Source organism: Oncorhynchus kisutch, linkage group LG29 (genome assembly GCF_002021735.2).
Source record: "Oncorhynchus kisutch isolate 150728-3 linkage group LG29, Okis_V2, whole genome shotgun sequence".
Classification (NCBI taxonomy): Eukaryota; Metazoa; Chordata; class Actinopteri; order Salmoniformes; family Salmonidae; genus Oncorhynchus; species Oncorhynchus kisutch.
In genome coordinates, this window is record NC_034202.2 from 40,096,792 (window position 1) to 40,113,557 (window position 16,766).

At 43.2% G+C, this 16,766-nt stretch overlaps 1 protein-coding gene across 3 annotated transcripts in view; it reads right to left on the reverse strand.

Annotated features, from left to right (window-relative positions):
- The window catches only part of LOC109882897 (uncharacterized), a 34,855-nt gene extending 26,400 nt beyond the window's left edge, over positions 1 to 8,455 (reverse strand). Inside the window, exons 1-2 of one of the 3 annotated variants that reach the window (XM_031809593.1) lie at positions 7,879 to 8,058; positions 6,011 to 6,067 (exon numbers count right to left, since the gene is read on the reverse strand). In XM_031809593.1, the coding sequence (XP_031665453.1) occupies positions 6,011 to 6,067; positions 7,879 to 7,901 (80 nt within the window). In that variant the 5' untranslated portion in view covers positions 7,902 to 8,058. Of the gene's footprint in view, positions 1 to 6,010; positions 6,068 to 7,878 lie in introns of all 3 variants that reach the window. The other 2 variants (XM_031809592.1, XM_031809594.1) reach the window with 2 other exon arrangements.
- Positions 8,456 to 16,766: the final 8,311 nt, after the last annotated feature.

Here is a 16,766-nt window from a genome sequence, read left to right on the forward strand (position 1 = left end):
TGCTGTAATTTGACTAGTGATGAACAGAGTTTGGGGACATGCCTAATGGTGAACAGATAATTTATATTTACATTACTACACACTTCCAGCTTAATGACCGTTTTAATTGGGCATTTTGGGAATTTACTAATGAATAGTTATGAAAAGCGTCTTGCTTTCGACTGGCAGCTTTAGTGTCGCCAGTCGGGAGAAGGGCTGGTGGGCTGTGTGAGGAAAACGGCATGTGAACGGCCACCAGAAGCATAGTGCGATGTACTGACTGTGCACCACGACAATGAAGCTTGTAGAGCCGTTTATACCATCTCAGTGTGAAAAGTAGGGAATGGCCAAGGAAACTGACAGATCAATAACGTTACATTGATAAGGTGACTATTAAAATCTCAGATGGCTCTTAAAAATGTCAGAATATTGGTCCACAATGGTTTCATTGTTTCATTCAGGTCTAGTGTGATTGAGGCAAAAAAGTAATAGCTAAAAATTGTCAAAGACTCCAGCCACCCGAGTCATAGACTGTTCTCTCTCTGCTACCGCACGGCAAGCGATACCGGAGCTCCAAGTCTGGGTCCAAAAGGCTTCTTAACAGCTGCTACCTCCAAGTCATAAGACTCCTGGACTGCTAATCAAACCCTCCCACGAACATTGACTCTGTACCGGTACCCCTGTATATAGCCTCCACATTGACTCTGTACCGGTACCCCTGTATATAGCCTCCACATTGACTCTGTACCGTAATACCCTGTATATAGCCTCCACATTGACTCTGTACCGGTACCCCCTGTATATAGCCTCCACATTGACTCTGTACCGTAACACCCTGTATATAGCCTCCACATTGACTCTGTACCGTAATACCCTGTATATAGCCTCCACATTGACTCAGTACCGTAATACCCTGTATATAGCCTCCACATTGACTCTGTACCGTAATACCCTGTATATAGCCTCCACATTGACTCAGTACCGTAATACCCTGTATATAGCCTCCACATTGACTCAGTACCGTAATACCCTGTATATAGCCTCCACATTGACTCTGTACCGATACCCCCTGTATATAGCCTCCACATTGACTCAGTACCGTAATACCCTGTATATAGCCTCCACATTGACTCTGTACCGTAACACCCTGTATATAGCCTCCACATTGACTCTGTACCGTAATACCCTGTATATAGCCTCCACATTGACTCAGTACCGTAATACCCTGTATATAGCCTCCACATTGACTCTGTACCGTAATACCCTGTATATAGCCTCCACATTGACTCAGTACCGTAATACCCTGTATATAGCCTCCACATTGACTCAGTACCGTAATACCCTGTATATAGCCTCCACATTGACTCTGTACCGATACCCCCTGTATATAGCCTCCACATTGACTCAGTACCGTAATACCCTGTATATAGCCTCCACATTGACTCTGTACCGGTACCCCCTGTATATAGCCTCCACATTGACTCTGTACCGTAACACCCTGTATATAGCCTCCACATTGACTCTGTACCGTAACATCCTGTATATAGCCTCCACATTGGCTCTGTACTGTAACATCCTGTATATAGCCTCCACATTGACTCTGTACCGTAACACCCTGTATATAGCCTCCACATTGGCTCTGTACCGTAACATCCTGTATATAGCCTCCACATTGGCTCTGTACCGTAACATCCTGTATATAGCCTCCACATTGGCTCTGTACTGTAACATCCTGTATATAGCCTCCACATTGACTCTGTACCGTAACATCCTGTATATAGCCTCCACATTGGCTCTGTACCGTAACATCCTGTATATAGCCTCCACATTGACTCTGTACCGTAACATCCTGTATATAGCCTCCACATTGACTCTGTACCGTAACACCCTGTATATAGCCTCCACATTGACTCTGTACCGTAACACCCTGTATATAGCCTCCACATTGACTCTGTACCGTAACACCCTGTATATAGCCTCCACATTGACTCTGTACCGTAACACCCTGTATATAGCCTCCACATTGGCTCTGTACCGTAACATCCTGTATATAGCCTCCACATTGACTCTGTACCGTAACACCCTGTATATAGCCTCCACATTGACTCTGTACCGTAACACCCTGTATATAGCCTCCACATTGACTCTGTACCGTAACACCCTGTATATAGCCTCCACATTGACTCTGTACCGTAACACCCTGTATATAGCCTCCACATTGACTCTGTACCGTAACACCCTGTATATAGCCTCCACATTGACTCTGTACCGTAACACCCTGTATATAGCCTCCACATTGACTCTGTACCGTAACACCCTGTATATAGCCTCCACATTGACTCTGTACCGTAACACCCTGTATATAGCCTCCACATTGACTCTGTACCGTAATACCCTGTATATAGCCTCCACATTGGCTCTGTACCGTAACACCCTGTATATAGCCTCCACATTGACTCTGTACCGTAACACCCTGTATATAGCCTCCACATTGACTCTGTACCGTAACACCCTGTATATAGCCTCCACATTGACTCTGTACCGTAACATCCTGTATATAGCCTCCACATTGACTCTGTACCGTAACACCCTGTATATAGCCTCCACATTGACTCTGTACCGTAATACCCTGTATATAGCCTCCACATTGACTCTGTACCGTAATACCCTGTATATAGCCTTGCTACTGTTATTTCACTGCTGCTCTTTAATTACTTTTACTTTTCTTTTACATTCTTTACTTTATCCATTTTTTACTTAACACTTATTTTTCTTAAAACTGCATTGTTGGATAAGTGCTTGGAAGTCAGCATTTCACTGTAAAGGTCTACCTACACCTGTTGTATTCAGCATTTCACTGTAACGTCTACCTACACCTGTTGTTTTAAGCATTTCACTGTAAGGTCTACTACACCTGTTGTATTCAGCATTTCACTGTAAGGTCTACTACACCTGTTGTATTCAGCATTTCACTGTAAGGTCTATCTAGACCTGTTGTGTTCAGCATTTCACTCTGTCTACCTACACCTGTTGTATTCAGCATTTCACTGTAAGGTCTATCTAGACCTGTTGTGTTCAGCATTTCACTCTGTCTACCTACACCTGTTGTATTCAGCATTTCACTGTAAGGTCTATCTAGACCTGTTGTGTTCAGCATTTCACTCTGTCTACCTACACCTGTTGTATTCAGCATTTCACTGTAAGGTCTATCTACACCTGTTGTATTCAGCATTTCACTGTGAGGTCTACTACACCTGTTGTATTCGGCATTTCACTGTAAGGTCTACTACACCTGTTGTATTCAGCATTTCACTGTAAGGTCTACTACACCTGTTGTATTAGTTATTGACTAGACTAGTGCGGGTTGTTGTGTTGGGGAGTTGAGTTATTGACTAGACTAGTGCGGGTTGTTGTGTTGGGGAGTTGAGTTATTGACTAGACTAGTGCGGGTTGTTGTGTTGGGGAGTTATTGACTAGACTAGTGCGGGTTGTTGTGTTGGGGAGTTGAGTTATTGACTAGACTAGTGCGGGTTGTTGTGTTGGGGAGTTGAGTTATTGACTAGACTAGTGCGGGTTGTTGTGTTGGGGAGTTGAGTTATTGACTAGACTAGTGCGGGTTGTTGTGTTGGGGAGTTGAGTTATTGACTAGACTAGTGCGGGTTGGGCGTGTTGGGGAGTTGAGTTATTGACTAGACTAGTGCGGGTTGTTGTGTTGGGGAGTTGAGTTATTGACTAGACTAGTGCGGGTTGTTGTGTTGGGGAGTTGAGTTATTGACTAGACTAGTGCGGGTTGTTGTGTTGGGGAGTTGAGTTATTGACTAGACTAGTGCGGGTTGGGCGTGTTGGGGAGTTGAGTTATTGACTAGACTAGTGCGGGTTGTTGTGTTGGGGAGTTGAGTTATTGACTAGACTAGTGCGGGTTGTTGTGTTGGGGAGTTGAGTTATTGACTAGACTAGTGCGGGTTGTTGTGTTGGGGAGTTGAGTTATTGACTAGACTAGTGCGGGTTGTTGTGTTGGGGAGTTGAGTTATTGACTAGACTAGTGCGGGTTGTTGTGTTGGGGAGTTGAGTTATTGACTAGACTAGTGCGGGTTGTTGTGTTGGGGAGTTGAGTTATTGACTAGACTAGTGCGGGTTGTTGTGTTGGGGAGTTGAGTTATTGACTAGACTAGTGCGGGTTGTTGTGTTGGGGAGTTGAGTTATTGACTAGACTAGTGCGGGTTGTTGTGTTGGGGAGTTGAGTTATTGACTAGACTAGTGCGGGTTGTTGTGTTGGGGAGTTGAGTTATTGACTAGACTAGTGCGGGTTGTTGTGTTGGGGAGTTGAGTTATTGACTAGACTAGTGCGGGTTGTTGTGTTGGGGAGTTGAGTTATTGACTAGACTAGTGCGGGTTGTTGTGTTGGGGAGTTGAGTTATTGACTAGACTAGTGCGGGTTGTTGTGTTGGGGAGTTGAGTTATTGACTAGACTAGTGCGGGTTGTTGTGTTGGGGAGTTGAGTTATTGACTAGACTAGTGCGGGTTGTTGTGTTGGGGAGTTGAGTTATTGACTAGACTAGTGCGGGTTGTTGTGTTGGGGAGTTGAGTTATTGACTAGACTAGTGCGGGTTGTTGTGTTGGGGAGTTATTGACTAGACTAGTGCGGGTTGTTGTGTTGGGGAGTTGAGTTATTGACTAGACTAGTGCGGGTTGTTGTGTTGGGGAGTTATTGACTAGACTAGTGCGGGTTGTTGTGTTGGGGAGTTGAGTTATTGACTAGACTAGTGCGGGTTGTTGTGTTGGGGAGTTGAGTTATTGACTAGACTAGTGCGGGTTGTTGTGTTGGGGAGTTGAGTTATTGACTAGACTAGTGCGGGTTGTTGTGTTGGGGAGTTGAGTTATTGACTAGACTAGTGCGGGTTGGGCGTGTTGGGGAGTTGAGTTATTGACTAGACTAGTGCGGGTTGTTGTGTTGGGGAGTTGAGTTATTGACTAGACTAGTGCGGGTTGTTGTGTTGGGGAGTTGAGTTATTGACTAGACTAGTGCGGGTTGTTGTGTTGGGGAGTTGAGTTATTGACTAGACTAGTGCGGGTTGGGCGTGTTGGGGAGTTGAGTTATTGACTAGACTAGTGCGGGTTGTTGTGTTGGGGAGTTGAGTTATTGACTAGACTAGTGCGGGTTGTTGTGTTGGGGAGTTGAGTTATTGACTAGACTAGTGCGGGTTGTTGTGTTGGGGAGTTGAGTTATTGACTAGACTAGTGCGGGTTGTTGTGTTGGGGAGTTGAGTTATTGACTAGACTAGTGCGGGTTGTTGTGTTGGGGAGTTGAGTTATTGACTAGACTAGTGCGGGTTGTTGTGTTGGGGAGTTGAGTTATTGACTAGACTAGTGCGGGTTGTTGTGTTGGGGAGTTGAGTTATTGACTAGACTAGTGCGGGTTGTTGTGTTGGGGAGTTGAGTTATTGACTAGACTAGTGCGGGTTGTTGTGTTGGGGAGTTGAGTTATTGACTAGACTAGTGCGGGTTGTTGTGTTGGGGAGTTGAGTTATTGACTAGACTAGTGCGGGTTGTTGTGTTGGGGAGTTGAGTTATTGACTAGACTAGTGCGGGTTGTTGTGTTGGGGAGTTGAGTTATTGACTAGACTAGTGCGGGTTGTTGTGTTGGGGAGTTGAGTTATTGACTAGACTAGTGCGGGTTGTTGTGTTGGGGAGTTGAGTTATTGACTAGACTAGTGCGGGTTGTTGTGTTGGGGAGTTGAGTTATTGACTAGACTAGTGCGGGTTGTTGTGTTGGGGAGTTGAGTTATTGACTAGACTAGTGCGGGTTGTTGTGTTGGGGAGTTGAGTTATTGACTAGACTAGTGCGGGTTGGGCGTGCAGGCGGCGCAGGCTGACATTTGAGGATGTCTAAATAAAGACAAATGTTATTTTATTTGTTGTTCATTTGTTAGGCTATTGGTTTAAGTTGCAAAGCAGTATTGATTATTGAATTAATCATGGATCTAGTTCAGTCTTATCAATCACTTAAACATATGTAATAATGATCTCTTACCTAGCTCGATGACTGTGGGCATTTTCGCTTACTTCATGTTGTTCTACATAGAGACGGCTAGAAGGTGCCATGGGTCATATTAGACTGTGTAGAAATGCAGGAAATGTGTCCAAAATATGGGAGACCCCCTCCAGACCCACCACTAAGTTATGTCCCCCCCCACTTCTAAAACCAAAGTTGCACCCCTGCACTGCACCTGCTGTAACTTCTGCTAATCTTTCTACACAACCACACTTTGATTTGTTACATACAGTACATATACAATACATATGCAATACAGTACAAGACTCTAGGCTGTAATCGCTACCAAAGGTGCTTCAACAAAGTACCGAGTAAAGGGTCTGAATACTCACGAACACATTTGCAAAAAATGTATAAAAACCTGTTTTTGCTTCATCATTATGGGGTATTGTGATGTCATTATGGGGTATTGTGATGTCATTATGGGGTATTGTGATGTCATTATGGGGTATTGTGTGTAGATTGATGAGGGATTTATTTTTATACATTTTAGAATACGGCTGTAATGTAACGTAACAAAATGTGGGGTCTGAATACTTTCCGAATGCACCGTATATCATAATTGTAATGTTTCTACATTGCAGACTTTACATTTTCATTATGTAGTTGTCAAAATATGTATAAGACAAACGAGTCGACATGTAAAATCTATAAGTTTACCAACTGTTTAAAAGCAGTCAGAGCCAAGAAAAGAGAAGAGAATCATATTAAAAGTAATGTGAGCATTACATGTCTTACAATGTGAAACGTATATTTCTAGATGAAACCCTGATTAAGTTTGGTGATAAAGTGACAAATTATTATGTGTGTTGTACTTTAGTCAATTGAAAATGTGCTTTGGAGTTTTAAAACAACGGCCTTTTAGATTGTCTGCTATAAGAGTTGTAAAAATGTGCTTTGGAGTTTTAAAACAACGGCCTTTTAGATTGTCTGCTATAAGAGTTGTAAAAATGTGCTTTGGAGTTTTAAAACAACGGCCTTTTAGATTGTCTGCTATAAGAGTTGTAAAAATGTGCTTTGGAGTTTTAAAACAACTGCCTTTTAGATTGTCTGCTATAAGAGTTGTAAAAATGTTCCTCATACTTGTGAAAATTGCACCAAAGCGATAAAAATCACTAAGTAGACAGTAGAGTGCAACTAATTCAGTATTAAAGAGTTTACAAAGAAATTAGACTAATTCAGTATGAAATACTTTACCATACAGTTATGCTAATTCAGTATTAAAGAGTTTACAAAGAAATTAGACTAATTCAGTATGAAATACTTTACCATACAGTTATGCTAATTCAGTATTAAAGAGTTTACAAAGAAATTAGACTAATTCAGTATGAATACTTTACCATACAATTATACTAATTCAGTATGAAATACTTTACCATACAGTTATGCTAATTCAGTATTAAAGAGTTTACAAAGAAATTATACTAATTCAGTATGAAATACTTTACCATACAGTTATGCTAATTCAGTATTAAAGAGTTTACAAAGAAATTATACTAATTCAGTATGAATACTTTACCATACGATTATACTAATTCAGTATGAAATACTTTGCCATACAGTTATGCTAATTCAGTATTAAAGAGTTTACAAAGAAATTATACTAATTCAGTATGAAATACTTTACCATACAGTTATGCTAATTCAGTATTAAAGAGTTTACAAAGAAATTATACTAATTCAGTATGAATACTTTACCATACAATTATACTAATTCAGTATTAAAGTATTATGTTTACAATTATACAATATAAGGATGCTTAACTATCTGAATATATGAAACAATGCATACATAAGATACACAATATTTATAAGCAATTAAAGTCCAAGTTAATGGTAGAACCTACCGCGGTGTCCAATACCTCAACATCCCCACGAAAGGAATGTTTCAGTCCAAAATATTTCACCCTCAATTATAATGGAGAAGCTGTCGATTCTGGTACCCTGGGCTGGTTTTGGTTCTGGTATCCAGGGCCATTTATAAAGTAAATGGGGCGGCAGGTAGCCTAGTGGTTAGAGCGTAGAGGCGGCAGGTAGCCTAGTGGTTAGATCGTGGAGGCGGCAAATAGCCTAGTGGTTAGAGCGTAGAGGCGGCAGGTAGCCTAGTGGTTAGAGCGTAGAGGCGGCAGGTAGCCTAGTGGTTAGAGCGTAGAGGCGGCAGGTCGCCTAGTGGTTAGAGCGTAGAGGCGGCAAATAGCCTAGTGGTTAGAGCGTAGAGGCGGCAGGTAGCCTAGTGGTTAGAGCGTAGAGGCGGCAGGTAGCCTAGTGGTTAGAGCGTAGAGGCGGCAGGTAGCCTAGTGGTTAGAGCGTAGAGGCGGCAGGTAGCCTAGTGGTTAGAGCGTAGAGGCGGCAGGTAGCCTAGTGGTTAGACTGTAGAGGCGGCAGGTAGCCTAGTGGTTAGAGCGTAGAGGCGGCAGGTAGCCTAGTGGTTAGATCGAATCCCTGAGCTGACAAGGTAAAAATCTGTCTTTCTACCCCTGAACAAGGCAGTTAACCCACTGTTCCCCGGTAGGCTGTCGTTGTAAATAAGAATTTGTTCTTAACTGACTTGCCTAGTTAAATAAAGGTTAAAAAAAAAAAAAAAAAAAAAAATGTTGATACTTCACAGTATGTCTGGTAAGTGGAAGGAGGTAACCGGCACAACCAAACATGAGAACTGATGGGATACTCGAATTTAAGATTGGTTGTATTTTTTGGGTTGAGAAGGTGAAAGATTGAAATGTGACAATTCTGCAACTCAGTAAAAAAGTTTCGTAATTATAACTTGGAGGGACGTTAAAGTGAAGCTTCACAGTCGGAAATGCCAAACTGCCGATAACTCTGACAGAATCTGAACGCCCCAAAAGATAACCTCTAAATAAATAGACCTATCTTCAATGAGATATAAATAATGGATGTTGTAAAAAGCAGGAAAACACCCTTGAGGTCAGAAATCTCTTTTGGGAGAGGGTCCTAGCAAGAGGATGTAATACCAGAGCACATGCAGGAACAGGCACTACAAACACAGTTAATCATGTTGTTTTCAGGATAAAAGACATGTATAACAAACATCTTTAATCCGTTCTCTCTAACTACAACACCTACAGACCTATCCTGATGGTGTCAACATCAGTTCTCTCTAACTACAACACCTACAGACCTATCCCGATGGTGTCAACATCAGTTCTCTCTAACTACAACACCTACAGACCTATCCTGATGGTGTCAACATCAGTTCTCTCTAACTACAACACCTACAGACCTATCCTGATGGTGTCAACATCAGTTCTCTCTAACTACAACACCTACAGACCTATCCTGATGGTGTCAACATCAGTTCTCTCTAACTACAACACCTACAGACCTATCCTGATGGTGTCAACATCAGTTCTCTCTAACTACAACACCTACAGACCTATCCTGATGGTGTCAATATCAGTTCTCTCTAACTACAACACCTACAGACCTATCCTGATGGTGTCAACATCAGTTCTCTCTAACTACAACACCTACAGACCTATCCTGATGGTGTCAACATCAGTTGTCTCTAACTACAACACCTACAGACCTATCCTGATGGTGTCAACATCAGTTCTCTCTAACTACAACACCTACAGACCTATCCTGATGGTGTCAACATCAGTTCTCTCTAACTACAACACCTACAGACCTATCCTGATGGTGTCAACATCAGTTCTCTCTAACTACAACACCTACAGACCTATCCTGATGGTGTCAACATCAGTTCTCTCTAACTACAACACCTACAGACCTATCCTGATGGTGTCAACATCAGTTCTCTCTAATTACAACATCTACAGACCTATCCTGATGGTGTCAACATCAGTTCTCTCTAACTACAACACCTACAGACCTATCCTGATGGTGTCAACATCAGTTCTCTCTAACTACAACACCTACAGACCTATCCTGATGGTGTCAACGTCGGTTCTCTCTAACTACAACACCTACAGACCTATCCTGATGGTGTCAACATCGGTTCTCTCTAACTACAACACCTACAGACCTATCCTGATGGTGTCAACGTCGGTTCTCTCTAACTACAACACCTACAGACCTATCCTGATGGTGTCAACATCAGTTCTCTCTAACTACAACACCTACAGACCTATCCTGATGGTGTCAACATCAGTTCTCTCTAACTACAACACCTACAGACCTATCCTGATGGTGTCAACGTCGGTTCTCTCTAACTACAACACCTACAGACCTATCCTGATGGTGTCAACGTCGGTTCTCTCTAACTACAACACCTACAGACCTATCCTGATGGTGTCAAAGTCGGTTCTCTCTAACTACAACACCTACAGACCTATCCTGATGGTGTCAACGTCGGTTCTCTCTAACTACAACACCTACAGACCTATCCTGATGGTGTCAACGTCGGTTCTCTCTAAATACAACACCTACAGACCTACCCTCATGGTGTCAACATCAGTTCTCTCTAACTACAACACCTACAGACCTATCCTGATGGTGTCAACATCAGTTCTCTCTAACTACAACACCTACAGACCTATCCTGATGGTGTCAACATCAGTTCTCTCTAACTACAACACCTACAAACCTATCCCGATGGTGTCAACATCGGTTCTCTCTAACTACAACACCTACAGACCTATCCTGATGGTGTCAACATCAGTTGTCTCTAACTACAACACCTACAGACCTATCCTGATGGTGTCAACGTCGGTTCTCTCTAACTACAACACCTACAGACCTATCCTGATGGTGTCAACGTCGGTTCTCTCTAACTACAACACCTACAGACCTATCCTGATGGTGTCAATGTCGGTTCTCTCTAACTACAACACCTACAGACCTATCCTGATGGTGTCAACGTCAGTTCTCTCTAACTACAACACCTACAGACCTATCCTGATGGTGTCAACATCAGTTCTCTCGAACTACAACACCTACAGACCTATCCTGTTGGTGTCAACATCAGTTCTCTCTAACTACAACACCTACAGACCTATCCTGATAAACATCAGTTCTCTCTAACTACAACACCTACAGACCTATCCTGATGGTGTCAACGTCAGTTCGCTCTAACTACAACACCTACAGACCTATCCTGATGGTGTCAACATCAGTTCTCTCTAACTACAACACCTACAGACCTATCCTGATGGTGTCAACGTCGGTTCTCTCTAACTACAACACCTACAGACCTATCCTGATGGTGTCAACATCAGTTCTCTCTAACTACAACACCTACAGACCTATCCTGATGGTGTCAACATCAGTTCTCTCTAACTACAACTCCTACAGACCTATCCTGATGGTGTCAACGTCGGTTCTCTCTAACTACAACACCTACAGACCTATCCTGATGGTGTCAACGTCGGTTCTCTCTAACTACAACACCTACAGACCTATCCTGATGGTGTCAACGTCGGTTCTCTCTAACTACAACACCTACAGACCTATCCTGATGGTGTCAACGTCGGTTCTCTCTAACTACAACACCTACAGACCTATCCTGATGGTGTCAACGTCAGTTCTCTCTAACTACAACACTTACAGACCTATCCTGATGGTGTCGACGTCGGTTCTCTCTAACTACAACACCTACATACCTATCCTGATGGTGTCAACATCAGTTCTCTCTAACTACAACACCTACAGACCTATCCTGATGGTGTCAACGTCAGTTCTCTCTAACTACAACACCTACAGACCTATCCTGATGGTGTCAACGTCGGTTCTCTCTAACTACAACACCTACAGACCTATCCTGATGGTGTCAACATCAGTTCTCTCTAACTACAACACCTACAGACCTATCCTGATGGTGTCAACGTCAGTTCTCTCTAACTACAACACCTACAGACCTATCCTGATGGTGTCAACATCAGTTCTCTCTAACTACAACACCTACAGACCTATCCTGATGGTGTCAACATCAGTTCTCTCTAACTACAACACCTACAGACCTATCCTGATGGTGTCAACATCAGTTCTCTCTAACTACAACACCTACAGACCTATCCTGATGGTGTCAACATCAGTTCTCTCTAACTACAACACCTACAGACCTATCCTGATGGTGTCAACATCAGTTCTCTCTAACTACAACACCTACAGACCTATCCTGATGGTGTCAACATCAGTTCTCTCTAATTACAACATCTACAGACCTATCCTGATGGTGTCAACATCAGTTCTCTCTAACTACAACACCTACAGACCTATCCTGATGGTGTCAACATCAGTTCTCTCTAACTACAACACCTACAGACCTATCCTGATGGTGTCAACGTCGGTTCTCTCTAACTACAACACCTACAGACCTATCTTGATGGTGTCAACGTCGGTTCTCTCTAACTACAACACCTACAGACCTATCCTGATGGTGTCAACATCAGTTCTCTCTAACTACAACACCTACAGACCTATCCTGATGGTGTCAACGTCGGTTCTCTCTAACTACAACACCTACAGACCTATCCTGATGGTGTCAACATCAGTTCTCTCTAACTACAACACCTACAGACCTATCCTGATGGTGTCAACATCAGTTCTCTCTAACTACAACACCTACAGACCTATCCTGATGGTGTCAACGTCGGTTCTCTCTAACTACAACACCTACAGACCTATCCTGATGGTGTCAACGTCGGTTCTCTCTAACTACAACACCTACAGACCTATCCTGATGGTGTCAACGTCGGTTCTCTCTAACTACAACACCTACAGACCTATCCTGATGGTGTCAACGTCGGTTCTCTCTAACTACAACACCTACAGACCTATCCTGATGGTGTCAACGTCGGTTCTCTCTAAATACAACACCTACAGACCTACCCTCATGGTGTCAACATCAGTTCTCTCTAACTACAACACCTACAGACCTATCCTGATGGTGTCAACATCAGTTCTCTCTAACTACAACACCTACAGACCTATCCTGATGGTGTCAACATCAGTTCTCTCTAACTACAACACCTACAAACCTATCCCGATGGTGTCAACATCGGTTCTCTCTAACTACAACACCTACAGACCTATCCTGATGGTGTCAACATCAGTTGTCTCTAACTACAACACCTACAGACCTATCCTGATGGTGTCAACGTCGGTTCTCTCTAACTACAACACCTACAGACCTATCCTGATGGTGTCAACGTCGGTTCTCTCTAACTACAACACCTACAGACCTATCCTGATGGTGTCAATGTCGGTTCTCTCTAACTACAACACCTACAGACCTATCCTGATGGTGTCAACGTCAGTTCTCTCTAACTACAACACCTACAGACCTATCCTGATGGTGTCAACATCAGTTCTCTCTAACTACAACACCTACAGACCTATCCTGTTGGTGTCAACATCAGTTCTCTCTAACTACAACACCTACAGACCTATCCTGATAAACATCAGTTCTCTCTAACTACAACACCTACAGACCTATCCTGATGGTGTCAACGTCAGTTCGCTCTAACTACAACACCTACAGACCTATCCTGATGGTGTCAACATCAGTTCTCTCTAACTACAACACCTACAGACCTATCCTGATGGTGTCAACGTCGGTTCTCTCTAACTACAACACCTACAGACCTATCCTGATGGTGTCAACATCAGTTCTCTCTAACTACAACACCTACAGACCTATCCTGATGGTGTCAACATCAGTTCTCTCTAACTACAACTCCTACAGACCTATCCTGATGGTGTCAACGTCGGTTCTCTCTAACTACAACACCTACAGACCTATCCTGATGGTGTCAACGTCGGTTCTCTCTAACTACAACACCTACAGACCTATCCTGATGGTGTCAACGTCGGTTCTCTCTAACTACAACACCTACAGACCTATCCTGATGGTGTCAACGTCGGTTCTCTCTAACTACAACACCTACAGACCTATCCTGATGGTGTCAACGTCAGTTCTCTCTAACTACAACACTTACAGACCTATCCTGATGGTGTCGACGTCGGTTCTCTCTAACTACAACACCTACATACCTATCCTGATGGTGTCAACATCAGTTCTCTCTAACTACAACACCTACAGACCTATCCTGATGGTGTCAACGTCAGTTCTCTCTAACTACAACACCTACAGACCTATCCTGATGGTGTCAACGTCGGTTCTCTCTAACTACAACACCTACAGACCTATCCTGATGGTGTCAACATCAGTTCTCTCTAACTACAACACCTGCAGACCTATCCTGATGGTGTCAACGTCAGTTCTCTCTAACTACAACACCTACAGACCTATCCTGATGGTGTCAACATCAGTTCTCTCTAACTACAACACCTACAGACCTATCCTGATGGTGTCAACATCAGTTCTCTCTAATTACAACATCTACAGACCTATCCTGATGGTGTCAACATCAGTTCTCTCTAACTACAACACCTACAGACCTATCCTGATGGTGTCAACGTCGGTTCTCTCTAACTACAACACCTACAGACCTATCCTGATGGTGTCAACATCAGTTGTCTCTAACTACAACACCTACAGACCTATCCTGATGGTGTCAACATCAGTTGTCTCTAACTACAACACCTACAGACCTATCCTGATGGTGTCAACATCAGTTCTCTCTAACTACAACACCTACAGACCTATCCTGATGGTGTCAACATCAGTTCTCTCTAACTACAACACCTACAGACCTATCCTGATGGTGTCAACATCAGTTCTCTCTAACTACAACACCTACAGACCTATCCTGATGGTGTCAACATCGGTTGTCTCTAACTACAACACCTACAGACCTATCCTGATGGTGTCAACATCGGTTCTCTCTAACTACAACACCTACAGACCTATCCTGATGGTGTCAACATCAGTTGTCTCTAACTACAACACCTACAGACCTATCCTGATGGTGTCAACATCGGTTCTCTCTAACTACAACACCTACAGACCTATCCTGATGGTGTCAACATCAGTTCTCTCTAACTACAACACCTACAGACCTATCCTGATGGTGTCAACATCAGTTCTCTCTAACTACAACACCTACAGACCTATCCTGATGGTGTCGACGTCGGTTCTCTCTAACTACAACACCTACATACCTATCCTGATGGTGTCAACATCAGTTCTCTCTAACTACAACACCTACAGACCTATCCTGATGGTGTCAACGTCAGTTCTCTCTAACTACAACACCTACAGACCTATCCTGATGGTGTCAACGTCGGTTCTCTCTAACTACAACACCTACAGACCTATCCTGATGGTGTCAACATCAGTTCTCTCTAACTACAACACCTACAGACCTATCCTGATGGTGTCAACGTCAGTTCTCTCTAACTACAACACCTACAGACCTATCCTGATGGTGTCAACATCAGTTCTCTCTAACTACAACACCTACAGACCTATCCTGATGGTGTCAACATCAGTTCTCTCTAACTACAACACCTACAGACCTATCCTGATGGTGTCAACATCAGTTCTCTCTAACTACAACACCTACAGACCTATCCTGATGGTGTCAACATCAGTTCTCTCTAACTACAACACCTACAGACCTATCCTGATGGTGTCAACATCAGTTCTCTCTAACTACAACACCTACAGACCTATCCTGATGGTGTCAACATCAGTTCTCTCTAATTACAACATCTACAGACCTATCCTGATGGTGTCAACATCAGTTCTCTCTAACTACAACACCTACAGACCTATCCTGATGGTGTCAACATCAGTTCTCTCTAACTACAACACCTACAGACCTATCCTGATGGTGTCAACGTCGGTTCTCTCTAACTACAACACCTACAGACCTATCTTGATGGTGTCAACGTCGGTTCTCTCTAACTACAACACCTACAGACCTATCCTGATGGTGTCAACATCAGTTCTCTCTAACTACAACACCTACAGACCTATCCTGATGGTGTCAACGTCGGTTCTCTCTAACTACAACACCTACAGACCTATCCTGATGGTGTCAACATCAGTTCTCTCTAACTACAACACCTACAGACCTATCCTGATGGTGTCAACATCAGTTCTCTCTAACTACAACACCTACAGACCTATCCTGATGGTGTCAACATCAGTTGTCTCTAACTACAACACCTACAGACCTATCCTGATGGTGTCAACGTCGGTTCTCTCTAACTACAACACCTACAGACCTATCCTGATGGTGTCAACGTCGGTTCTCTCTAACTACAACACCTACAGACCTATCCTGATGGTGTCAATGTCGGTTCTCTCTAACTACAACACCTACAGACCTATCCTGATGGTGTCAACGTCAGTTCTCTCTAACTACAACACCTACAGACCTATCCTGATGGTGTCAACATCAGTTCTCTCTAACTACAACACCTACAGACCTATCCTGATGGTGTCAACATCAGTTCTCTCTAACTACAACACCTACAGACCTATCCTGATGGTGTCAACATCAGTTCTCTCTAACTACAACACCTACAGACCTATCCTGATGGTGTCAACATCAGTTCTCTCTAACTACAACACCTACAGACCTATCCTGATGGTGTCAACGTCAGTTCTCTCTAACTACAACACCTACAGACCTATCCTGATGGTGTCAACATCAGGTTCTCTCTAACTACAAACACCTACAGACCTATCCTGATGGTGTCAACGTCGGTTCTCTCTAACTACAACACCTACAGACCTATCCTGATGGTGTCAACATCAGTTCTCTCTAACTACAACACCCTACAGACCTATCCTGATGGTGTCAACATCAGTTCTCTCTAACTACAACACCTACAGACCTAT